The 27,977-nt window shown below is 38.7% G+C and overlaps 2 protein-coding genes across 7 annotated transcripts in view; both read left to right on the top strand.

Annotated features, from left to right (window-relative positions):
- The window catches only part of phgdh (phosphoglycerate dehydrogenase), a 722,740-nt gene that overhangs the window by 21,144 nt on the left and 673,619 nt on the right, over positions 1–27,977 (top strand). The window contains 4 exon segments of one of the 3 annotated variants that reach the window (NM_199577.2): positions 101–239; positions 5,035–5,162; positions 7,236–7,452; positions 9,826–10,703. In NM_199577.2, coding sequence (NP_955871.2) covers positions 101–239; positions 5,035–5,162; positions 7,236–7,452; positions 9,826–9,980 — 639 coding nt within the window. In that variant the 3' untranslated portion in view covers positions 9,981–10,703. 3 annotated transcript variants of the gene reach the window in all.
- Positions 11,955–27,977, top strand: part of klhl23 (kelch-like family member 23) — a 45,056-nt gene continuing 29,033 nt past the window's right edge. Inside the window, exons 1-3 of one of the 4 annotated variants that reach the window (XM_087268535.1) lie at positions 11,955–12,345; positions 16,393–17,610; positions 20,586–20,738. In XM_087268535.1, the coding sequence (XP_087124661.1) occupies positions 16,398–17,610; positions 20,586–20,738 (1,366 nt within the window). In that variant the 5' untranslated portion in view covers positions 11,955–12,345; positions 16,393–16,397. Of the gene's footprint in view, positions 12,478–16,392; positions 17,786–18,134; positions 18,459–20,585; positions 20,739–27,977 lie in introns of those variants that run through there. The other 3 variants (XM_087268533.1, XM_087268534.1, XM_087268536.1) reach the window with 3 other exon arrangements.

Below are 27,977 nucleotides of genomic sequence, written 5' to 3'. Positions count from 1 at the left end.
ATGACATAACATGAAAGCGTATTCTGGTGACGTTCATGAGAAACTAAAAAAGTTTGTGTGTGCATGTGTGTGTTGAAATCTCAATGTTTGTGATGTTCAGGTAAATGCTCAGGTGTTGGCCAGTACTTTCTCTCCTGACTCTCAGCAGTGGATTCGTCTGGGAGAGTCTATGGGCAAAGTGTTAAAGGCCTGCAGCGCTTCCACACAGCCCTGCAGTCAGCTCCATGTTACATCACTGGGTAGGTGAATCCTTTCAAGCAGGTGTCAAAGCCATTTCCTGGAGAGCCGGAGCTCTGCACAGTTTAGTTCCAACCCTGATTAAACACACTTGATCAAGCTATTTAAGTTCTTCAGGCTTGTTTGAAATCTACAGGTGATGCTGCAGTCGCACTAGAGTTTGAGCATTCGAAATTCTGTGGTACGATGCTGCGAAAAGGGCGGGATTAAACAAGATGACAAGATGATTAGATGTTTTAAAAAGCGAGTGATTGGTCCACATTTAAATTTTCTGTCCAGAGAGGTCTTGTTTTTATCTTCAATTAGTCTTACGCAGTCACGTGATGCGATTTCGCAGGTAAGAGTTCCCCAAGCTTGAACTTTGCACTGCAGCTACTGCGAAACTGACGCATTCGCTTGCATATGAATGGAAGTCTATGGGGAAAGACTTCAGACTCCAAACTCGGAACTGGAGGGCCGGTGTCCTGCATAGTTTAGCTCCAACTTACTTCAACACACCTGCCTGGAAGTTTCTAGTATACCTAGAAAGAGCTTGATTGGCTGGTTCAGGTGTGTTCAATTGGGGTTGGAACTAAAATATGTAGGACGCCTGCCCTCCAGGACCGAGTTTGGGCACCCTTGCTTTAACACATAGGTCTCAAACTCGATTCCTGGAGGGCCGCAGCTCTGAACAGTTTTGCTCCAACCCTAATCAAACACAGCTGATTCCATTAATCAAGGTTTTCAAGACTACTAGAGAACTATAATGCAGGTGTGAGTTGGAGGTGGTTGGAGCTAAACTATGCAAAGCTGCAGCCCTACAGGAATTGAGTTTGAGGCCCCGTTTACACTAGTGCGTTTTAGTTTGAAAACGCATAAGTTTTGCTACGGTTACGCCATCCGTCCACACTACGCCGGAGTTCTCGAGCGCCGAAAACAGAGCTTTTTGAAAACGCTGGAGAGGCCGTTTTCATTCTAAAACGCTGCTGCTCCGTCTCAGTGTGGATGGGGAAAGACGGAGACATCTGAAAACGGAGGCGGGGCTGCAAACGTTCGCCTATCTGATTGGGGCTTTTCCTCAATATTAAGTAGCCCACACACAGTTCAGTCTCGCATCATCTTCTTGTAAGTTAAGACTTTGCAAGTTTGATCAAGGCTGCAGTCTCCCCCTTCTCAGTTTGATATGGAAAACAGACTATACCGAGGACACGGGTAAATCTTCAAAGGGAACAGTGTACTTTATAACTTCATTCACATCACCTTGGCTACGTTGTTTCACTTTCTCAACAATAAAATGTAAACATGATTTAAGGAACTGCCTATTTTCTTTTTAATATTAGCAACTTAACAGACAGCAGAAATGTTGAGGCGCCGTGCTGCATGAGCGTCATCTTCACTGTGTGGATATTTATAACAAAACGGAGCCGATAACAACTGCCTCCTTTCAATTTCAGTGAAAATACGAAACGCACCATCTCTTTTGCTGAATATCAGTTTTAATAATCGATAATTATAAAAGTATAACATACAATAAGTTTATACATTGTAGGAAATAAAGACGAGCGATCAGTCAATGTACCTGGATTAATCATTAACTTATCTTTGCGCTTAACCAAAACATGTTACCCGTGAACAAGTAACGCTATAGAAGCGTGTCAATGACCAAAGTCAGGGAATTGGCCTATGTCGTTAGATAAAGACAACAACATGAATGAAATATCACGTTTAGCAAATATAGTGAGATTAGATCCAGCGGGAGATGCGTGATGAGCAGTCTGACAAGCAGAGCTCTCATCTGGGTAGTAATGCTGGAGCGCTTGCCCGAGAGTGTGTGTGTGGTCACGTGATGTGCGTTTTCAGCGTTTTGGTGTGGACGGAGAGCTGTTCAGAAACGCTGGGTAAAACGCGAGTGTGGACGCGGATCGTTTTCATTCTACAACGCCGTTTTAAAACTAAAACGCACTAGTGTAAACGGGGCCTGAGACTATTGCTTTAAAGCGGGGTGCTCGAACTTCGTCCTGGAGGGCCGGTGTCCTAGATATTTTAGTTCCAACCCCAATTAAACACACCTGAAGCAGCCAATCAAGCTCTTTCTAGGTATACTAGAAACTTCCAGACAGGTGTGTTGAAGTAAGTTAGAGCTAAACTATGCAGGACACAGGCCATCCAGCATCAGCATTAACTAACATTAAAAAAAAACTGTATTGTTGGGACAAGATGTGTACATATGCGACTCTTAAAGCACCTTTTACTAAAATGGAACAAAAATTCCTTTCAACAGGAAAAATTTTTTCACTATTTGAAAATCTGGAATCTGAGAATTCATTAAAAGAATCTAAATGAAGAAAATATATAAAATAAATATTTTAAATATGAAATAAATAGAAAAAAGAAAATTTGCCTTTAAAGTTAACCAAATTAAGTTCTTAGCAACACATATATTACTAATCAAAATGCTTTTTAATTTTTTAATTTTTATGTATGGTACGAAATTGGTGAAACAATGGCTCAGTGGTTAGCACTGCCACTCACAATAAATAATAATAATAATAATTCATTTTATTTATAAATGGCGCCTTTCTGGACACCCAAGGTCGACTTACAGTAAGCATCAGCAGACATGCTAAACCACTTAAACATTACTAAAAACAATCATTGACCAAACAAGTTAAAACGCAATAGCGAATATAAAAGAACATAATAAAAACATGATAAAAAAAAATTGTTAAGTAAAAGCCTGCTTAAAAAGATGGGTCTTTAGACGTGATTTAAAATTGTGAAGACTATCACTGCTCCTAAGATCTACTGGAAGTGAGTTCCATAGCCTAGGAGCCATAGAGCTAAAAGATCTGTCTCCCATTTTGCTCAGTCGAGTGCGAGGTGGTACCAGAGTGAAGTTGTTAGCTGACCTAAGGGTACGAGAAGGGGTGTAGATATGGAGAAGTTCAGTGAGATATTGAGGAGCGAGATTATGAAGTGCCTTGAAAGTTAGAAGTAATATTTTAAAATCAATTCGATACTTTACTGGAAGCCAATGAAGCTGATAGAGGAGTGGTGTGACGTGCTCGTGAGATGGGGTCCTAGAGATGACACGAGCTGCATGGTTCTGAACCAGTTGGAGTTTATGGAGAAGTTTGGAAGGAAGTCCAGAAAGAAGTGCATTACAGTAGTCAAGACGTGAAGTAACTAATGCGTGGATAAGAATGGCTGTGTTATTAGTTGTGAGAGAAGGGCGGAGACGAGTGATATTACGCAGGTGAAAATATGCAGTACGTGTAATATTATTAATGTGACCTTCAAATGAGAGTGTGCTATCCAAGATGACACCCAAACTCTTTACCTGCATGGAGGGAAAAATTGTACTGTTATCAATGTCTGTAGTGAAATTATCAGCTATAAAGGAGGTCACTGGTTCGAGTCCCCGCTGGGTAAGTTGGCATTTCTGTGTGGAGTTTGGATGTTCTCCCCGTGTTGGTGTGGGTTTCCCCCACATTCCAAATACATGCAGTTTAGGTGAATTGGATTAACTAAATTGCCCATAGTCTATAAGTGTGTGTGAATGTGTGAGTATATGGGTGTTTTCCAGTTCTGGGTTGTGGCTGGAAGGCCATTTAATGCGTAAAGCATATGCTGGAATAGTTGGCGGCTCATTCCACTGTGGCGACCCCATAAGCCACTAAGCTAAAGGAAAATGAATTAATGGCACGAAATTTACAAAATATTGTCATGGAAAATGATCTTTGACCTCATGTTTTAACCATTTTTGACATTTGAAAGGGAAAAAACTATTATTTTGACCCCTTCAATACATTATTGCCAATTTCCTTAAATATACTTGTTCAAAATAAAACTAATGTATTTTTTTTTCCCATGGGAAAATTTTATTTCATTTAAAAAAAATAGGAAGAAGTAAATCATTCAGAATAAAGAAAAAACAAGGCTTGCAATCTCACATGTCAGAGCTTCTATCAATTATAGGGCTGGAATGACACACTCGATTTATGATTTACGACTTAAGACTTACACACTCATATTTATTGAAAGGGAAAGAAGACTATTGGTGACTTGTGTAAGAATAATTTGACGATAAAACATTTTAATGTTTTTATTCATAAAATATGTTGTGTTTAAATGTTTTAAAAAGGTGTCTTCTGGATTAATTTCAGGATGTTTATGATTTATCAAACTAAAAAACTGTGTAGGACTCTTTTCATTGTTGTTATTTGTATGTCTTTTTGTACAATTAATGTTTATTAAGAAACTGGTATGACTGCATGTTAAATATTGTATATTTATTATAGGTTTTGCCATGAATATAGCCAATGCTGCTGATGCGGCATTAAAACATAAATAAAATATCACCGTACAAAAAACCCACAATGCAATTTTTAAGCCAAAATACTATACATTTTGTACACTAGTGTACTGTTATTGTTGACATTACATTTTATCATCAGTTGTTCAATCATGCCATCTTGTGGTAAGATAGTGTATGCAATTTTAATGCACTTTATGGATTGAATATTTACATACTATTCTTATCAACCAAGTTTACCAAAGCTGCATTTAAACAAACATGCTGGTTAACAGTATTATGTATTAAGTGTATTTTATTTCTGTAGTGCAATACAAATTTTTTTTTAAAACAAATTCTTTAGAAATCCCTCTAATATGCTAATTTACTCATTTTAAAAACAGCATAACAATTCTCTAAAACATTGTGGTGTTAATATTTCAAGTGTAAATCATAATGCTTTGTTTTTTATGATTATTTGATGAATGGATTTTATCAATAATGCATTTATTTTGTCTGTTTAGGTGAAGCTTTAAAGAAGTCCACTGGGTTTTTGAGCTCAGCAGCTGTTGTTGGTTTGCTCACTGAAGCTCCTCATAATGGACCCAACTTGGTGAATGCGCTGCCTCTGGCTAAAGAGACTGGAATCACCGTAAGACATAGTTTCAGGTTTCTGAACTACTTCAGGGTTTCCACAAGCTTTTAAAGTTTTAAAGTCACAACTGTAGGTCTTTATTATACTAAATTTGCTTAGTATTCACCGTATGACATGATCTTTTAAAGGAACACTCATTTTCCCATTTTAGCTTAGCTTAGCATAAATTATTGAATCAGAATGGAGTATTAGCATCACGCTTAAAAAATCTAGAACTTTGATAATTTTCCTATTTAAAGGTGCCCTGTAAAGAAAATCTTGGTTTACCTAGGCATAGTCGAATAATAAGTGTTCAGTACATGGAAATGGCCATACTGTGAGCCTCAATCACTAACATTTCCTCGTTCTCATGTAAATTCTGCAAGTGTAAAACCCCGGTGGAAAACGGGTCAATCAGAACACAATACAGACTCTTGTGTTGCTCTCGAGGCATGTCCTCAAGATTTGCATTTATATTAGGTCGCGTTCTACGTCATCCAGACCTGATGAGCACCAGATCATCAGGATATCATCAGCCAAAACAGACTGATATGTTGCACATTTGCATGCCCCAGGCTGTGTTTTGAGATTTAGAAATGATAATTTTCCTTCCTTATTTTTTAAGTTTGTTGGAGTTCTTATTAACCTTATGTATAAAAGACTCTTATTTTGAAAACAGGAGATGCAGAAAGTCAAAACCACGCACACAAGTTTGTTTTCTATGCGTTACTAAGTAAAGACTCTTTGTAGCTCTTTAGAATGTAAAATGCTGGATGTACAGATTAAAAATGCATCCAGCCCACCCTGAAGAGACGTAAGATATGTATATATCTGTATGTTTTATGTATGTAAATTTATCATGTTTATTGGTCAAGTTGGCTGAATATGGTGGTAATATAAGGTAACAAACACATGTAGACTGCTAAGTGTTGGGTTTTATGCACATTTAAAAGTTAGAAGGAAATGTACTGCTGCTGTACCATGGCTGTGGCAGGCACACTAATATTTAGCTGGGGACTATTTTCAAGCATAGTGTAATATCATTGTACTTGCTGAAGCCATAACAAAGTCCCCTGATTATTATGTGAGAATGAGGGTGTAGTTCCTAGGCATATCATCCTTGAAAATAGCAACTTCATTTTCCATCGTTCATAGTACACGATCTAACTAAAGAAGAGTCAATGAAAATTATCAAAACTAAAGCTGCGTCCCAAATCGCATACTTATGCACTATTCTACGCCATTTTGTAGTATAAATAGTGTAAGTAGTGTGTTCACACTGAAAACTCAAAAAATATTAAGTGCACTTTAATTACCCGGATGATGCACTCATTCAGCCGATAAAATGAAGTGTGTAATGATGGACACTTCACGCACTCAACGACCGCAGGTTTGCTTACGTAGCGGATGGGGCGGAGCTATCGGACGCACACGTTGAATAACTTTATTTATTTTGGATGGTGAAAGCAAAATTCTTCTAGGAGAATGATTATAGCGTCTCCCGATGGTGAATGCGGCAATACTCACGGCAGGTATTATTTGATAATTCGGTCGTTCATTTCACTGATTTGGCAACCGTCAAATGTCATCAGGAAAACGGTTTGAATTTCCGCTTAGTAAAAAAAACATTAGTGTGCCATTTGGGACAACACTATATACATATACTGTCCTGTTGAGTGTGTAAGTGCATAAGTACATAGTGCATGAGTGCATAGTGTATAGTGTGCCATTTGGGACGCAGCTTACGTCTTAGTACACAATGTATGCTAAAAGTCTAATCCGATTCAATGACCCATGCTAAGTTAATATTGGCTGAATGGATTTAAAAATTGGTAAATCTCTAGAAAAGTTATTAATTGAGCCTATTTCCACAAATGTGGATGCTAATGGTCTAATCCGGTTCAATAAAAAGCTAAAAGTGCTCCTGACAAATCTGGAGATCAGCTGAATGTATTCAAAAACAGTAAATCTCTAGAAAAGTTATAAAATAAGCCTATTTCCAAAAAAAAGTGGAGTGTTCATTTAAAGCACAAGCTCCATGGTGTTTTTCCCCCAGAAGCTCTGGTAATCTGTTGGTTTCTCAAACTGCAGGTGCACACAGATCATAAGGCCTCGGATGAGCGGGAGGCATGTGTGATGGAGGTCTCTGTGAACGGCAGCAGTTATAAGGCTGTTGGTTCAGTGCAGGCTGGTGTACCTGTGCTGTTGGAGCTCAATGGAAGTGTGTTTCGACAGCCTGTTCCTCTGACTGGACACCTGCTGTTCTTCAGGGCCAATTGTTCCACGGAGTTCCTGTCCTCCATAACCGGTAAACACTCATTCACATTCTGCACAAATGCTCTCTAAAGGTAAAGTTCAACCTAAAATGAAAACTTACTTACCATTTATTCACATTTAAGTGGTTATTCTGAAGAATGTGGGGGGAGAAAGGAGCCATTGACATTCATAGTAGAAGCAAAAAAAATACTATGGAAGTCAATGGCTGTTTTTTCCCAACATTCTTCAGTATATCTTAAGAAACTCGGTCAGGTTTGCAGTAAAATAATGACAGAATTAAAAATTTTGTGCGAACTATTCCTTTTACTGCAAGAATATCTTGGATGACTATGTGCAGGGCTTTCATATATATATTTCAATATTAGTAATTTTGGTATTTTTTCGTTCTGTTCTAAAGTATTGGACAGATACAGATTTTTAGTAATGTAATTTCTAGAAGATAATGTTTAAAAGTTGATATAAATAATTGCATACCATTGAAAGTCATTAGTCGAAAGTCACAGTGAGAAATTGTATACAATGCAAGTCAAAATTTTTTACATTTGAAATTCTTTAAAAAATATTTCTTAACTTAATAAAGTATAATAAAAAGCTGTTTTACTGACTTTTTAAAATACATTTCGACCTTAGCATTTATCTATTCATTCATTTATTCATTTCAGCCAAATAAAAGAAATACGATTTTCTCCAGAAGAAAAATAAAATAGGATAAGTAATGTGAAAAGATAAAGCCTGCTTTGGTAAACATCACTTGGGAGATATTTGGAATTTGTTTATTTTTTATTAATTCGGTCCTTCGGTCCATTTACTTATCCAGCATATGTTTTACAAAGAGGATGCCCTTCCAGCTGCAACCCAGTACTGGAAAACATCTATACACCGTCACATCACTTGAAATCAACACAAATTAAGTTTCCAGTTTGTTTGCGTTGCCAGTGATAACATTGTCAAATAATTCTAAGTACTTAAGTTGTATATCATGACATACAAGCGTTTGGTTGGAAGCCTGATTTTCTGGCTCCGCCTTTGGCTCTATCAGGTAGTTCCTTCAACGCATACCCAGGCTCCAACTTCAGCAGTCTTTTGCAACAGTTTGTGCCCATCATAAGGCGTTTTGCCTTCAAAGCGTTCAATAGGAAAAGGTGCCGTCGCGTCATCCATATTTTTTACAGTCATTTTGTCTGACCAAGAAATTCCTATGCTACATACTAGGTCTGCTATTTGTTGTCACATGATCTACTTGGGTCAGTTGCGTCTTTTCACTCCTGTTCATAATTTCTATAGTGCAGGCTTTCTCAATCACGTACCACCAACACTGCATCTATTGGATGTCTTCTTTGTCACACCCATTACAGGTCTTTTAGTCTCTACTAATGAGCTGAGGATAGGAATCTGGTGGGTTGAGGCATAGAAAATGTCCAGAGCTGGTGGTTGACTAGGAACGTGGTTGAGAAACACTGCTACAGTGTAAAAAAAATTTTAAATAAAAGAAATTTTGATAAAAGTAGTCTGCCATCCAGGTTCTTCTTGCCTATTTCTATTTAAAGTCTGCATGAACCGGAAGCTGCGACCATTTTATTTATTTTTTCCTATTGTGACGTAGTTTCTAGAGAGACGGTAAAATAAATGAGAAAACAGTTGGCGTGGCTTGTTTTTCTACTGTGAGCCAATTAGGTGTAGTAAAGTAGGCACTTCATTCAGAAAGATTAGGAAAAGAGTTTCAGAAAAAAATTATTACCACCTAACAGACACCAAAACTGACAGTTGGAGGGGCGTAGTTAGATATGTTAGCCACGCCCACAGACAGACGTCATCTGAGAATATATCTAAAAACAAACAGGAAGTGCGTATTCAGATTTCAAATTTGGATTATAAGGACACAATTGCTTTTCTCTTAATGACATAACTAACAAAATCATATGGTTGGTTTAGTTTTTATTTGTTCTTTAAATACTGTGAATTCGGACATACTACTCGGATAGCATGCTGTATTATTATATAGGCTGCGTCCGAAATTGCCTACTACTTGGTAGGTATTGAATTTAAATTTACTACTCTGGTGTTAGAGAAGTACGTTCTATACAGTATGAATGCGAGTAGTTTAAATGGATCACATGACCTACCCGTGTCAGTTGTGTCGCTTCACTCCCATTTATGAATTCTCTCCCAGTGCATCATAGTATAGCATAGCGTGCATCAGATGCGCACTTCAGAATAACACTGGTAGTAGTAGGTCATCCGGGTACTTCTCGCATACTATTTTTCGAATTCTATTAATTCGGACAAACTACTCTGCTTCCATACTTTTTTTGTGTACGATATAGTTTGGAAGTAAGCAAGTTGAGACACACCCATAGTATTTCGAATGCAGCTTCACTTTACTCTCCTTTCATCTTTTCCGCAGGGGTTTTGGCCACTGCAGGTGTGGAGCTGCAGTCCTTCAGTGCCTCTAGCAGCAGTGGTGGTGAGAAGTGGTACTGCATGGGCATCTCCTCTCTGCTGGGGGACATTGGGGCCTTGAAGTCTTTAGTGAAAGACGCTGCACAGCTCACCGTCTAAATACAACAGTGATCCAGCAGACCTGATCCGCTTAACATTCCAGCATCTAAAGCTCTAGCCGGACTGAGATCCATAGCGTACTGTTACTTACCTCGTTCATATCACTACAAACCTTAAAATAACAGCGTACTGTAGAAAGATGAGTTTTACCGTTTCTGTTGTCATCTGTTTACTAAATCCACTATTTGTATTGCAGAAACAAAAATGTGTTTGATAAAAACAATAACCATCAGTGCTGGTGTCTCATTTTGAAGTAAAGTGTTGGTTTTTCTGTCACTTAAAAATGTAAAAATGAATAGCTGATGCCAGTTTATATTGCTAATATAGACATTTCTTGAATATGAAGTGGACTTTCATCATGAGAAAGGGCTCTTCGGGACTGCCCCGACCTTCTGTTTTTCCTTTTTGGATTAGCAATCATTAACCATGTTAACCATGGATCATAAAATCCACCAGTGAAACCATTCATCAGTGGGCGTTACAGGTAATGAACTTATTCATTTTCACAGGAGTTTACAGGGGTTTTCTGGAGGGGTGAAGTATTCAAAGCTTATTAAATGGTCATAGGGGTTCCTCAGGGTTCAGTTCTTGGACCTCTTCTGTTTTCTATTTACACAACATTCCTGGGACCCATCATTCAGGCTAATGGTTTCTACTATTAAGCTGCTTTGACACAATCTACATTGTAAAACCGCTATACTAATAAAGATAAATTTAATTAAATACTTTTCTACTGCTAATGAAATCGCTTTAATTATTTCAACTAGTCGATTTAACAGTATCTAATCAGTGAGGTGGAAAACCTTTATATGCAGCTTAATCTAGTGAAGACTGAGCTCCTGGTTATCCTTCATATTCTGGGGGTGTTCTTCAACCTAATGTTATTAATATATTTGACAAAAGGTTTGTGCTGGAAAAGTGACTCGTGCTCCAATTATGCCTGGTAAATTTATGATGTTTTTTGCTCGGAAAATATTACATTTTGGACAAAGTATGATAAAAAAATATAACGTTTTTGACAAAGTATGATCAAAAAATGGTATCCTCATCATATGATGTTGGTAATAATGACAAATGTAATGACATTCTTATTCACAAGGGAATACCTTGATTTACCTGCTAAAAACAGCCTGGTTTTAGAGGGGTTTTGGCTATTTCCAGGATGTTTTCCAGCCTGGGCTAAACTGATCAAACTGGTAAATGACCAACTTAAAACAGCTAAAATCAGCCTGGTTTAAGATATAGCTGGTTTTGCATGGGCTCCCAGACTGGTTAGGCTGGTCTAGCTGGTTTTAGCTGGTCATCTTTCAGCCTGACCAGCTAAAACCAGGTTGAAAATTGCCAAAACCCCTAAAACCAGGCTGGTCCACCAGCTAAAACCAGCCAACTGGGCTGATTTAAACTGGATTTTTCAGCAGGGAGCTCATTTCTCAAACTACTTGAGTCCACTCAAAAATCAACTAGCATTTTTCCATTCTCAAAGCCAGATACACATAAATAAGCCACACAGGCTGCTGTTTATAGGGTCACCTGACAACTAAAGCAGTGTCTTCATTAAATTAACTTTAGTTTCATGACCTAAGGTGTTTAATGTCAAAATTTATAGCCTACCTACAACAGTTCTTTACACATTCCTGGAATTAATACAGAGTACATTTAATAGTTATTTTTAGGATTTACTCTTCTTCATAATAGTTATTTTTAGTATTTTTCCTCATGACCCTAAACTAAATGTTCCAAGAACACCAGCTGTTCTTAGCAAACATTGTTAGGACTAATGTGTTCATCCCGAGGTCACAGAGCGTGCTCAATTTACACAGACTACTCAAGTTATTAAACATTTATCAGAGGGGAATTCTTAGCATCTCAAGGAAAAATACATGACAAAAATGTTATCCTAATCAAACAGGAAAAGGGCGCCGTTTATTATATCCACTGACCCCTCACACACTGTTTCCATGGTAACCGGGAGTTATTTCAGTCCTGTTCGTGTACCCTGTGGATTTAATGCTAACTAGTAGACACCAATAATTAGTCGTCGGCAAGCTATAAAAAAGAAAACGTTGGGAATGGATTAATTCCTGATGTTGAATGTGGTCGCCACTTGGTACCGTTTCACGCAGGCGAGTTATTATGCAACCGCCGCTTTAATCCAGATTAGGATTACGATCAACACTAAAACGTGTACACTAGCTAGTATTGTGTCTCAGTTCAGTCGAAAAGCGGTAAAATTGTGTCTTATTAATGCTGGGATGCTCGACTGGTCACAGGCTGAAAGACGCGGCTGTGTTGGATCACTCTATAGCTGGTGACAGCAGCAAGTCTCCGGCTTTCAACTGAGACCAAAATAGGAGCTCGACATTTTGTAATCCTGCAGCCGACGCCAAATATACAGGAGCCACACATGTCTGATTTGGCCAAACACAAGGCGCTCTGTTGGCGATACAATCTATTCGGTGAGCTAAGGACAAGCTGAGTTAACTAGATAGATGGTCAGGTACGTTTTTGTTTGTATATTTTTTACATAGGGGCTAGTTGTCACAAGCGTTATGCTAGATAGGCTATACTGTGATGCAGAAATGTTTGTTGACATTGTTTAACTTTGTTGTTTGCAAACAACTAGTTAAGTTACATATGAGGCTAGTTAGTTATCTTGAAACTTTTATTTGAATGAACTGAAATAAGATAATTTAGAGCAGCATTTTAAACTTTAGTTATGTTAATCTGATGCTCTAAATAACTATTATACTAAATTAAAACTGAAATAGTATAATATTAAAATAGTACAAGTGACAAATGTGACAAAATTACCAAAATCATTAAATAAAATAACAATAATAAAGTCTAATTCTGATAATTTTGTATACTTCATGTAAATTTAGCAATTTTTACAATTTATAAATATTTTGTAGAGTTTTACATGATAATATAAACACAGTGGCTAGTTAACTTGAAACATTTATTTGGATGAACTGAAATCAGATGAAACATAAAGAGCAGCATTTTCTTACTTATCAGTTATCTTTACTTGATGCACTAAAATAACTAATAATAAACCTGAACTAGTGTTTCTCGACCACGTTCCTGGAGGACCACCAACATTGCATGTTTTTGATGTCTACTTTGTCTGTCTCACTCATTACAGCTCTTTCTGTCTCTCCTAATGAGCTGATGATCTGAATCGTGTGTGTTTGGTTGAAGAGACTTGGAAAATGTGCAGAACTGGTGGTAAATGAGAAACACTGGTGTAAAGTACATATTAAAATAGTGAGTGACAAATGTGAGAAAATTACGGAAAATCCTTAAATATGATAACAATAGTGAAACAATTAATATTAACAAAATTTGAATCTCATTATTTTGTATATTTATTGTGCATTTTGTGCTTACAACTACAATTTATAGATGTTTTGTACAGTTTTTCGTATAAACACAAGGTTATTGTAGTTAGTACATTTGAATGAACTGGATAAGATCATATATAAAGAGCAGCATTTCTCACTTTCAGTTATCTCAACTTGATGCACTAAAATCACTAACTTAATACTAAGTTACAGCTGAAATACTATAAAATATGCATATTAAAATAGAAGTACACGTGACAAATGTGAGAAAATTGTGAAACCCTTAAATATATTATTGAAACATTTTATAAAAAAAAGTTTTATTCTCATAATTTTGTACACTTATTGTGAATTTTGTGCTAACAGAAGTGCTTTGTACAGTTTTTTATAATATAAACTCTGGGTATTGTAGCTAGTAACTTGAAACTTTTATTTTAATGAACTGAAATATGATCAAATATAAAGAGCAGCATTTCTCACTTTTAGTTATCTTTACTTGATGCACTAAAATAACTCATAATAAACCTGAAATAGTATAAAGCAGTGTTTCTCGACCACGTTCCTGGAGGACCACCAGCACTGCATGTTTTGGATGTCTCCTTTGTTTGTTACACTCATTACAGCTCTTTCTGTCTCTCTTAATGAGTTGATGATCTGAATCGGGTGTGTTTGGTTGAAGAGACATGGAAAATGTGCAGAACTGGTGGTCCTCCAGGAATGTGGTTGAGAAACACTGGTGTAAATTATACATATTAAAATAGTGAAAGTGACAAATTTGAGAAAATTTAGAAAAATAATCCTTAAATATAAAAACAAAACAATTAATAATAATGTCTGATTCTGATAATTTTTGTTACTTCCTGTGAATTTTGTGCTTGTAACTATAATCTGTAAGTGTTTTGTACAGTTTTTCATAATATAAACACAGGGTTATTGTAGTTAGTTAACTTGAATCTTTTATGTGAATGAACTGAATGAAATCAAATATAAAGAGCAACATTTCTTAATTTCAGTATTTTAACTTGATACACTATAATAACTCATAATAACCCTGAAGTAGTGTAAAGCAGTGTTTCTCGACCATGTTCCTGGAGGTTCAGCAACACTGCATGTTTTGGATGTCTCTTTTGTCTGTCACTCTCATTACAGCTCTTTCAGTCTCTCTTATGAGCTGATGATCCGAATAAGGTGTGTTTGGTTGAGGAGACATGGAAAATGTGCAGAGCTGGTGGTCCTCCAGGACTGTGGTTGAGAAACACTGGTGTAAAATATATTAAAATAGTGAAAATTACAAATGTGAGGAACTTACGAAAACCCTTAAATATAATAATAATAATAATAATGAAACAAATAATAATAATGAAGTCTGATTCTGATAAATTTTATATTCTTACAATGTGAATTTTGTGCTAGCAACTGCAATTTATAAGTGTTTTGTACAGTTTTTCGTAATACAAACACAGGGTTATTGTAGTTAATTAACTTTTATTTGCATGAACTGAAATATGATCAAGTATAAAGACCAGCATTTATCACTTTCAGTTATCTTTACTTGTTGCTCTAAAATAACTAATACTAATCTTGAAATAGTATACAATATATACATATTAAAATAAAATGAAACAATTAAAATAATAATAAAGTCTGATTCTTATAATTTTGTATACCTAAACTTAATGTGAATTTTATGCTTGCAACTACAAATTATTACAATTGATTATTTTTTACACTTTTTCATAATAAATACGCATCGTGCATTATAGTTAGCTAACTTGAATGAATTTAAAAAAAGAAACAATTTAAAGAGCAACATATCTCACTTTCAGTTAATTTAACTTTCATCATTAATTTTCCTTCAGCTTAGTGCCTTATTTATCAGGGGTCATCACAGTGGAATGAACCGCCAACTATTCCAGCATATGTTTTACGCAGCGAATGCCCTTCCAGCTGCGACCCAGTATTGGAAAACACCTATACACTCACACACACACACTCATTCACTACGACCAATTAGTCAATCAAATTCACCTATGGCGCATGTCATTGGACTGTGAGGGAGACCGGAGCAACAAGAGAAAACCCACGTCGATCTTCTTGCTGTGAGGCAACAGTGCTAACCATTGAGCCACTGTGCTCCTTATGTTAACGTTATGTACTAAAATATCTGAAATAGTACATATAAAATATAAATATTAATCTAGTAGTAAAAGCAGTGTGTAGTAAAGTTATTTTAAAAGTAATATACACTTTTTAGTCACTTTAAAAAAGTAACTAAATGTGTTACTTGGTTCCTTTTTAAGTAAATTAATGTGAAAGTATGTTATGTTCTTTTTTGCATTTTTTAAAGAATATGAAAGGTTTAAGATTGTAATCTATCAAGTGAAAAATCTGTGAAAATAAACAATACTTTAAAAAAAATGATAATTAGTTTGAAGGCGTACTCACACTAGGCATGGTTCTCACACTACCGCGCCAAGTGTACCGCGCCAAAGCCCATCCGAACCAAAATGCTAGTATTCAGCTTAAAGAGACATTTAAAGGTTTAATTAGGCAAGTTAGTGTCATTAGAAAAGTCATTGTGTAACACTGGTTTGTTCTGTAGATAATAAAAAAATAGTGCTTAAGGGAGCTAATAATATTGACCTTAAAATAATTATAAGAAAATTGAAATCTGCTTTCATTTCAGCCAAAATAAAACAAACTTTATCCAAAAGAAAAAATATTATAGGAAATACAGTGAAAAATTCCTTGCTCTGTTAAACATAGTTTGGGAAATAGTAAAAAAAATTGACTTCATCTGTGTGTAAAATGATCTTAAACAACACCATTCTTTTGAATTTTTGGGGAGAACTTCATTGTTTTTATAATCAATTTGCTTAAATTTCTTAAATTAACTTAATCGATTCGTGTTTGAACAACCTCAATGAATTGTGTGGAACCCTGCATTTTTTACAGTACAAAAAAAAACATGCTCAGTTATTGATAACAAATGTATTATGTTGATCAAAATGTACATTACTGAGATAAATCTGGATAATTTCTCATTCGATAATCCTCTCTTTTTCCAGTTGCGATGTCCGGGAATGCTCAAAGCGGTTACTCCTACGACTTCTACGATGCCTCTCACCCTTCAGAAGTGCTTGAAGCTCTTCACGAGTTTCACAACAGCGGCCTGTTCACCGACATCGCCCTGCAGTCCTCATCGGGACAGCTCTTCCACTGCCACAAAGCTGTCCTATCAGCGCGCAGCTCCTATTTCAAAGTAATGTTCACCTTAGACATGAGAGAACGTGCGAACGACACCATCAACCTACCTTGCGTAGACGGAGAAATTCTGGGTGCTTTGGTGACCTACGTGTACACCGCCAAAATCGGCATAACTCAAAACAACGTACAACGTCTACTGGAGGCCGCAGACCTGCTGCAGTTCAACTCGCTAAAGAAAGCCTGCGAAAACTTCTTGATTCGTCTGCTAGATGTTGATAATTGCCTCGGGATGCATTCGTTCGCTGAGCTTCATGTTTGTTCAGCATTGGAAAGAGCGGCTTTGAGGATCATCCTGAGTCGTTTTGAAGACGTCACGCTTCAGGATGAATTCCCAGAGACCGATTTTCAAAAGCTGATGGCGATTTTATCAACAGAGAACCTAAATGTGTGGAAAGACACAACGTTATTGGATGCGGTCGTGAAATGGGTCGTTTATGACGTAGCTTCTCGAATTGATCACATTCAAGAGCTCCTCAACTGCATTCATATTAACGTAGACGATGTTTATCTGAAAATGGCGTTAGATCTGCGCAAATGTTGCTCTGAGAGCAAACTGAGATCTTTAATTCTGACCTCCTTGAAACCAAGTAAAGGTTTTTCAGACTGTTGCAAGAAGCCGACATGCAGTTTGTATGTTATCGGTGGATATTATTGGCATCCTTTGTGCGAAGTTCACATGTGGGACCCCGTTTCCAACACGTGGGTTCAGGGAAAAGACATGCCTGATTTTGCAAGGGAGAGCTATAGTGTGGTTCTTCTAGGGGCTGATATTTATGTGACCGGAGGGTACAGGACAGAGACTGTCGATGCTTTAGATAATGTGTGGATTTATAATACAGATTCAGATGAATGGACTGAAGGATGTCCGATGATCACAGCTAGGTATTATCACTGCTCTGTGGCGTTACGTGGATGTGTATATGTGATAGGTGGATATACAGCAGGCGCTCCTACTCAAGAAACTGAATTTTATGATCCTTTGAAGAAGACTTGGTTTCCGGTGGCTGAAATGATACAAGGTATGAGAAATTATGTTTATTATCTTTTATTCATTCGTTTTCTTGAGCAGAATGAACGGCCAACTTATCCAGCAAGTTTTTATGCAGCGACAGCAGATTCCAGCCACAACCCATCTGTGGGAAACATCCACACACACTCTCATACACTATAGACAATTTAGCCTATAGTACACCTGTACCACATGTCTTTGGACTGTGGGGGAAACCGGAGCACCCGGAGGAAACCCACACGAAGGCAGGGAGAAACGCCAACTGAGCCGAGGTTCAAACCAGCGACCCAGCGACCTTCTTGCTGTGAGGCGATAGCACTACCTATTGCGCCACTGCCTCACCCCTTCCTTCGGCTTAGTGCCTTATTTATCAGGGGTCGCCAGAGCAGAATGAACCACCAGCTATTCTAGCATATGTTTTACGCAGCGGATGCCCTTCCAGCCACAACCCACTACTGAAAAACACACAAAGACTCTCACATTCAATCATACTTGTACTCTATGGGTAATTTAGTTAATCGAATTCACCTATAGCACATTTCCTATAGAGGAGGAAACACACACGACTATGGGGAGTACATGCAAACTTTACACAGAAATGCTACGTTCTTGCTGTGAGGCAACTGTGCTAACTACTAAGCCACTGTGTTGCCCCATGTTTATTATGAAGCTACTTTATTTTTGTTATTTTAAATTGTAAATATGTAAATGAAAAAAAAAAGATCCGCATATAACTGCGCATAAAAATACATGTAATAAACAAAATATAGGAATACAGGAGGGTGTTAAATAAAACATAATAATAATAATAATAATAATAATAATAATAATGACAACAACAATAATAATAGTAGAAGTAAAAAAGAATAAACTAAAGAATAAATGACAGTGATATAGTAAAGTATATATATATATATATATATATATTAGGGGTGTAATGGTTCACAAAAATCACGGTTCGATACGATACGATACAGTGGTGTTACAGTGGTGTCACGGTTCGGTACATTTTCGATACAGCAAAAAAAGAAAAAAGCCAGTGGATTTCTCTGATTTAATTTTTTTAATGTATTAAAACTAACATCATAAAAGTATGATCCTGTTTTGTTTTCTTTTACTTTAAACAGTGATAGAGCTATATTTCCGGGGTTTCTGCTTAGCAGCAAATAAAAAAAATCCTTCTTTATACTCAAAACCAAAAAGCTGCTTATAAAAAATATAATATTGTAGCAGCTAAACAAATAAAAAGAAAAGAATAATTTAGTTTTTATATGGAGCTCAGTTTCAACCTATTTTCAAGTATTTCTTTATTTTCAGAAAGAGGAGTGTCCACCTTTTCCTCAGACAGCACAGATCTGCTTGATTTGACGGTCATCTGCCATTTTAGTGGATCTGAAAGCAGGAATTATCTGACCGAAATGGGCTTATGAAGGAATAATGTAACGGGGCTCTATTACATTTAACATTTTCTTAAAACCCGACATATTCACTACCGATTAGGATCTCTCAGATCATTTTTTTTCCACCACTCTCTTGGTAGCGGTGATGGTGCGCGACTTATCTGAAGAGCGGTGGAGGCGTGTGCGTGCGATGTACCTGAGCGGTGAGGGTAAGTTGTGCCCAATGTACCTGAAGAGCTGGGAGGGATGCAGTGGAGAGGACCGGGTGGAGACGCGCGATTTCCAGAAGAGTATCTTTCGTTTGCGGTCATCCAGGAGTCTCCCGAAGCTTCCGGGGGTCCAGGGTTGCTGGGGCAATGGGGGCGGAGCCAGCACAAGCAGTTAGGCTGACACAGAAGCTAGCAAGATTGCTAATGAGTGCATGCTTTAATAAAGTCATATTCTGAGTTCAAAAGTGATGCTCTACTGTTTAACATGACAGCAGGGAAGGCAGCTTGTTGTCTGCCACGTCATTTGGGATGCCATGTTGAGCGTTGTTGCACTGCAAACATTATTTTTTGTACTTATTCCCTTTTATCTTTTTAGATATTAGTGTAAATTGAATCGTTTGGTTCGTAATGCGTACCGAACCAAAAGTCTCATTCCGAACGGTTTGATACGAATACGCGTATCGTTACACCCTATATACACACACATATATATATATATATATATATATATATATATATATATATATATATATATATATATTACACCAATAGAGAACATTTTTATTATTTTATTTTAAAATTATGCGAACAAAGAAATATGACGTAGACGATCAGCATATAACGGTGAGCATAACAACATGCATGTAATAAACAAAATACAGAAAAACAGGAGGTTGTTAAATAATAATATTAATAATAATGCCAACAACAGCAATAATAAAAGTACAAATAAAAAGGATAAACTAACATACATATTCTACACCGATAAAGAGCAAATTTCTATTATTTTGTTTTGAAATATGTGTGACATATAAAGAAATATGACATGATAGATGAACATAAAATGGTGAGCATAAAAATACCTGTGATAAACAAAATACAGGAATACAGGTGGTTGTTAAATAAATATATTAATAATGATAATGATAATAATAATGCGGGTCTCTCCATACCATCACCAGTGTGTAGCATCCACTTGGATGATGTAGATGATTTAGTGCAAATAATTTTACAGTTGAATGCACTTTATTATATAACTTTATTTGAAATATTCAACAATATATATTGTAGGAATTTCAATAAATAGTTAAATATAAAGCCATTTAACAAATTTACCAGGTATAAGATCAATGGCAACATAAGCATAAAAGAGGCAAATCTGTATTTTAAATTGCATTTAATTTACATACAAATATGTGGAAATTAATATCGTTATTCTACAAAAAATAAAAATAACACTGTTATTTTTAAATTGAAAAAAAATGTTTCATAATATTACAGTTTGTTTTGTATGTCTGATTAAATAATTGGAGCTTTGTGAGCATTTAAAAAAATTAACAAATTTGAGAAATATGTCTTTTATTTTGATTTTAAAGGTGTGGGAAACGCAACCGCTTGTGTGGTGAATGACAGAGTATATGTAACTGGAGGGCATTATGGGTACAGAGGAACCTGCACTTATGAGAAGATTCAGACTTACAGGCCAGACATCAATGAGTGGAGCATCACAACAATCTGTCCACATCCTGGTGAGAATCTATGTTTCACATTCATTCATTCATTCATTTATTTTTCTTCTACTTAGTCCCTTATTTATCAGGGCTTGCCACAGCTGGATGAATCACCAACTAGCATATGTTTTATGCAGTGGATGCCCTTCCAGCCACAACCCAGTACTAGAAAACACCCATACATATACACTACAGCAAATTTAGTTTTTTGATTTGACCTATAGCACATGTCTTTGTACTGTGGGGTAAAGCAGAGCACCCGGAGGAAACCCACACCTACACAGGGAGAACATGCAAACTCCACAGAGAATTGCCAACTGGTCCAGCTGAAACACAAACTAGCAACCTTCTTGCAAGTTCAAAATTACTTTGTTTTTTACTGTCAAGCTATGAAAATCACAAAGGATTTGTTCTCATGCTTGCACATACGCAACCTTTCTAAGCAGAGGATGGTTTTGATCCATCGACCTGTGGGATATGGACTTAGCACGCTTCCGCTGCGCCACTCTGCTTTGGACTGCCCTGTGTGGCGCTCAAACTCAACCTGTGGCTTAGATGGTCAGTGCATAATCCATTAGGGTACCGCAGAAGGACAAGCAAGTTATTACGCAAATGGAGACTTAGTGACTCGTCGCAATACTTCTCCTTTACAATGAGGCGGCCCAGTGAACGAGGCACTTAATCTGGGTTAACACACAAATGCAGTTCTGTAGAAGGACTATTTTGACTTCTTTCTAAGCCTTGATGCTGTATTTGCGAGTTCAAGATTACTTTGTTTTTCACTGTCGAGCTACGAAAATCATAAAAGACTGGTTCTCATGCATGACATGCACAAGCTCTCTTAGCAGAGGATGGTTTCGATCCATCGACCTTTGGGTTATTGGCCCAGCACGCTTCCGCTGCGCCACTCTGCTTGCATGAGCTACTATGCTCCTTTGCCTGTCATTTTAAAATGACCTGGGAGTAAACATTGGTTCCCTTTGCCCATAACCAGAGGGTGAAGTATGGCAACCACCCTCTACTAAGTGCAATTTATTGTTTGCATGCATGAGGACAAATCGTTTAACCTAGAAAAAATGCCTAGTTCATGGGATGCCTCATTGGGAAGGAGAATTCTTGGTACATGTCACTGACCCTCCAGCTGCCCGTTGCTCTCTTTGTCCTGCCCCAGTGGGTTCAAGTCCCATCTGCGGTGGTTTGTATCAGTGTGGCGAGACGGAAGTGTGTTTGGCCCATAACCCAGAGGTTGATGGATAAAAACCATCCTCTGCTGAGAGAGATTTTTTTAAAGGTACAGTTACCACTTTGGTGCCTTGTGAAAGCTGCTGCCTTTTTCTTATTTTATCTAATCTCATCTATAAAAGAGGAGCTGAGAGTCCTTGTTCAAATCCTGGACTTTTAAATTCTTTTGCCTATTGAGCGAAACGTCTTGCAAGTTGTATCTATATGTGTAAATGAAAACCCTTTATGGGCCCAGCACGCTTCCGCTGCGCCACTCTGCTTCGGACTGTCCTACGGGGCACTCGAACTCAGCCTGTGGCTTAGATGGTCAGTGCATAATCCATTAGGGTACCGCAGAAGGACAAGTAAGTTATTGGGCAATTTAATCTGGGTTAACACACACATGCAGTTCTGTAGAAGGACTATTTTGACTTCTTTCTAAGCCTTGATGCTGTATTTGCAAGTTCAAGATTACTTTGTTTTTCACTGTCGAGCTACGAAAATCATAAAAGACTAGTTTTCATGCATGACATATGCATTCTCTCTTAGCAGAGGATGGTTTCAACCCATCGACCTCTGGGTTATGGGCCCAGAACGCTTCCGCTGCGCCACTCTGCTTTGGTCTGCCTCTAGGGGTGCTTGAACTCAGCCTGTGGCTTAAATGGTCAGTGCATAATCCATTAGGGTACAGCAAAAGGACAAGCAAGTTATTGGGCAACTGGAGACTTAGTGACTCGTCGCAATACTTTTCCTTTACAATGAGGCGGCCCTATGAACAAGGCACTTAATCTGGGTTAACACACAAATGCAGTTCTGTAGAAGGACTATTTTGACTTCTTTCTAAGCCTTGATGCTGTATTTGCAAGTTCAAGATTACTTTGTTTTATACTGTCGAGCTACCAAAATCATAAAAGACTAGTTTTCATGCATGACATGCACAAGCTCTCTTAGCAGAGGATGGTTTCGATCCATCGACCTCTGGGTTATGGGCCCAGCACGCTTCCGCTGCGCCACTCTGCTTGCAAAAGCCACCTTTGCTCCTTTGCCTGTCATTTTAAAATTACCTGGGGGTAAACATTGGTTCCCGTGGCCCATAACCAGAGGGTGAAGTATGGCAACCACCCTCTACTAAGTGCAATTTATTGTTTGCATGCATGAGGACAAATCATTTAACCTAGAAAAAATGCCTAGTTCATGGGGATGCCTCATTGGGAAGGAGAATTCTTGGGATTGTGGGTTTGAGTCCCATCTGGGGTGGTTAGTGTCAGAGTGGCGCGGTGGAAGTGTGTTCGACTCATAACCCAGAGGTCGACGGATAAAAACCATCCTCTGCTGAGAGAAATTTTTTTTAAAGGTACAGTTACTACTTTGGTGCCTTGTGAAAGATGCTGCCTTTTTCTTATTTTATCTAATCTCATCTATAAAAGAGGAGCTGAGAGTCCTTGTTCAAATCCTGGACTTTTAAATTCTTTTGCCTATTGAGCGAAACGTCTTGCAAGTTGTATCTATATGCGTAAATGAAAACCCTTTATGGGCCCAGCACGCTTCCGCTGCGCCACTCTGCTTCGGACTGTCCTACGGGGCACTCGAACTCAGCCTGTGGCTTAGATGGTCAGTGCATAATCCATTAGGGTACCGCAGAAGGACAAGCAAGTTATTGGGCAACTGGAGACTTAGTGACTTGTCGCAATACTTCTCCTTTACAATAAGGCGGCCCAGTGAACGAGGCACTTAATCTGGGTTAACACACAAATGCAGTTCTGTAGAAGGACTATTTTGACTTCTTTCTAAGCCTTGATGCTGGATTTGCAAGTTCAAGATTACTTTGTTTTTCACTGTGGAGCTACGAAAATCATTAAAGACTGGTTCTCATGCATGACATGCTCAACCTCTCTTAGCAGAGGATGGTTTCGATCCATCGACCTCTGGGTTATGGGCCCAGCACGCTTCCGCTGCGCCACTCTGCTTCGGACTGTCCTACGGGGCACTCGAACTCAGCCTGTGGCTTAGATGGTCAGTGCATAATCCATTAGGGTACCGCAGAAGGACAAGTAAGTTATTGGGCAATTTAATCTGGGTTAACACACACATGCAGTTCTGTAGAAGGACTATTTTGACTTCTTTCTAAGCCTTGATGCTGTATTTGCAAGTTCAAGATAACTTTGTTTTTCACTGTCGAGCTACGAAAATCATAAAAGACTAGTTTTCATGCATGACATATGCATTCTCTCTTAGCAGAGGATGGTTTCAACCCATCGACCTCTGGGTTATGGGCCCAGAACGCTTCCGCTGCGCCACTCTGCTTTGGTGTACCTCTAGGGGTGCTCGAACTCAGCCTGTGGCTTAAATGGTCAGTGCATAATCCATTAGGGTACCGCAGAAGGACAAGCAAGTTATTGGGCAACTGGAGACTTAGTGACTTGTCGCAATACTTCTCCTTTACAATAAGGCGGCCCAGTGAACGAGGCACTTAATCTGGGTTAACACACAAATGCAGTTCTGTAGAAGGACTATTTTGACTTCTTTCTAAGCCTTGATGCTGTATTTGCAAGTTCAAGATTACTTTGTTTTTCACTGTCGAGCTACGAAAATCATTAAAGACTGGTTCACATGCATGACATGCTCAACCTCTCTTAGCAGAGGATGGTTTCGATCCATCGACCTCTGGGTTATGGGCCCAGCACGCTTCCGCTGCGCCACTCTGCTTCGGACTGTCCTACGGGGCACTCGAACTCAGCCTGTGGCTTAGATGGTCAGTGCATAATCCATTAGGGTACCGCAGAAGGACAAGTAAGTTATTGGGCAATTTAATCTGGGTTAACACACACATGCAGTTCTGTAGAAGGACTATTTTGACTTCTTTCTAAGCCTTGATGCTGTATTTGCAAGTTCAAGATTACTTTGTTTTTCACTGTCGAGCTACGAAAATCATAAAAGACTAGTTTTCATGCATGACATATGCATTCTCTCTTAGCAGAGGATGGTTTCAACCCATCGACCTCTGGGTTATGGGCCCAGAACGCTTCCGCTGCGCCACTCTGCTTTGGTGTACCTCTAGGGGTGCTCGAACTCAGCCTGTGGCTTAAATGGTCAGTGCATAATCCATTAGGGTACCGCAGAAGGACAAGCAAGTTATTGGGCAACTGGAGACTTAGTGACTTGTCGCAATACTTCTCCTTTACAATAAGGCGGCCCAGTGAACGAGGCACTTAATCTGGGTTAACACACAAATGCAGTTCTGTAGAAGGACTATTTTGACTTCTTTCTAAGCCTTGATGCTGTATTTGCAAGTTCAAGATTACTTTGTTTTTCACTGTCGAGCTACGAAAATCATTAAAGACTGGTTCACATGCATGACATGCTCAACCTCTCTTAGCAGAGGATGGTTTCGATCCATCGACCTCTGGGTTATGGGCCCAGCACGCTTCCGCTGCGCCACTCTGCTTCGGACTGTCCTACGGGGCACTCGAACTCAGCCTGTGGCTTAGATGGTCAGTGCATAATCCATTAGGGTACCGCAGAAGGACAAGTAAGTTATTGGGCAATTTAATCTGGGTTAACACACACATGCAGTTCTGTAGAAGGACTATTTTGACTTCTTTCTAAGCCTTGATGCTGTATTTGCAAGTTCAAGATTACTTTGTTTTTCACTGTCGAGCTACGAAAATCATAAAAGACTAGTTTTCATGCATGACATATGCATTCTCTCTTAGCAGAGGATGGTTTCAACCCATCGACCTCTGGGTTATGGGCCCAGAACGCTTCCGCTGCGCCACTCTGCTTTGGTGTACCTCTAGGGGTGCTCGAACTCAGCCTGTGGCTTAAATGGTCAGTGCATAATCCATTAGGGTACCGCAGAAGGACAAGCAAGTTATTGGGCAACTGGAGACTTAGTGACTTGTCGCAATACTTCTCCTTTACAATAAGGCGGCCCAGTGAACGAGGCACTTAATCTGGGTTAACACACAAATGCAGTTCTGTAGAAGGACTATTTTGACTTCTTTCTAAGCCTTGATGCTGTATTTGCAAGTTCAAGATTACTTTGTTTTTCACTGTCGAGCTACGAAAATCATTAAAGACTGGTTCACATGCATGACATGCTCAACCTCTCTTAGCAGAGGATGGTTTCGATCCATCGACCTCTGGGTTATGGGCCCAGCACGCTTCCGCTGCGCCACTCTGCTTCGGACTGTCCTACGGGGCACTCGAACTCAGCCTGTGGCTTAGATGGTCAGTGCATAATCCATTAGGGTACCGCAGAAGGACAAGTAAGTTATTGGGCAATTTAATCTGGGTTAACACACACATGCAGTTCTGTAGAAGGACTATTTTGACTTCTTTCTAAGCCTTGATGCTGTATTTGCAAGTTCAAGATTACTTTGTTTTTCACTGTCGAGCTACGAAAATCATAAAAGACTAGTTTTCATGCATGACATATGCATTCTCTCTTAGCAGAGGATGGTTTCAACCCATCGACCTCTGGGTTATGGGCCCAGAACGCTTCCGCTGCACCACTCTGCTTTGGTGTACCTCTAGGGGTGCTCGAACTCAGCCTGTGGCTTAAATGGTCAGTGCATAATCCATTAGGGTACCGCAGAAGGACAAGCAAGTTATTGGGCAACTGGAGACTTAGTGACTTGTCGCAATACTTCTCCTTTACAATAAGGCGGCCCAGTGAACGAGGCACTTAATCTGGGTTAACACACAAATGCAGTTCTGTAGAAGGACTATTTTGACTTCTTTCTAAGCCTTGATGCTGTATTTGCAAGTTCAAGATTACTTTGTTTTTCACTGTCGAGCTACGAAAATCATTAAAGACTGGTTCACATGCATGACATGCTCAACCTCTCTTAGCAGAGGATGGTTTCGATCCATCGACCTCTGGGTTATGGGCCCAGCACGCTTCCGCTGCGCCACTCTGCTTCGGACTGTCCTACGGGGCACTCGAACTCAGCCTGTGGCTTAGATGGTCAGTGCATAATCCATTAGGGTACCGCAGAAGGACAAGTAAGTTATTGGGCAATTTAATCTGGGTTAACACACACATGCAGTTCTGTAGTAGGACTATTTTGACTTCTTTCTAAGCCTTGATGCTGTATTTGCAAGTTCAAGATTACTTTGTTTTTCACTGTCGAGCTACGAAAATCATAAAAGACTAGTTTTCATGCATGACATATGCATTCTCTCTTAGCAGAGGATGGTTTCAACCCATCAACCTCTGGGTTATGGGCACAGCACGCTTCCGCTGCGCCACTCTGCTTCGGACTGTCCTACGGGGCACTCGAACTCAGCCTGTGGCTTAGATGGTCAGTGCATAATCCATTAGGGTACCGCAGAAGGACAAGTAAGTTATTGGGCAACTGGAGACTTAGTGACTTGTCGCAATACTTCTCCTTTACAATAAGGCGGCCCAGTGAACGAGGCACTTAATCTGGGTTAACACACAAATGCAGTTCTGTAGAAGGACTATTTTGACTTCTTTCTAAGCCTTGATGCTGTATTTGCAAGTTCAAGATTACTTTGTTTTTCACTGTCGAGCTACGAAAATCATAAAAGACTAGTTTTCATGCATGACATATGCATTCTCTCTTAGCAGAGTATGGTTTCAACCCATCGACCTCTGGGTTATGGGCCCAGAACGCTTCCGCTGCGCCACTCTGCTTTGGTCTGCCTTTAGAGGTGCTCGAACTCAGCACCTCGGGCTTAAATGGTCAGTGCATAATCCATTAGGGTACAGCAAAAGGACAAGCAAGTTATTGGGCAACTGGAGACTTAGTGACTTGTCGCAATACTTCTCCTTTACATTGAGGCGGCCCTATGAACAAGGCACTTAATCTGGGTTAACACACAAATGCAGTTCTGTAGAAGGACTATTTTGACTTCTTTCTAAGCCTTGATGCTGTATTTGCGAGTTCAAGAGTACTTTGTTTTATACTGTCGAGCTACCAAAATCATAAAAGACTAGTTTTCATGCATGACATATGCATGCTCTCTTAGCAGAGGATGGTTTCGATCCATCGACCTCTGGGTTATGGG

Source organism: Danio rerio, chromosome 9 (assembly GCF_052040795.2).
Source record: "Danio rerio strain M-AB ecotype USA chromosome 9, GRCz13ab, whole genome shotgun sequence".
Classification (NCBI taxonomy): Eukaryota; Metazoa; Chordata; class Actinopteri; order Cypriniformes; family Danionidae; genus Danio; species Danio rerio.
Note: the sequence above shows the minus strand (reverse complement) of the source record. Positions and strands in the feature narration are given on the sequence as shown.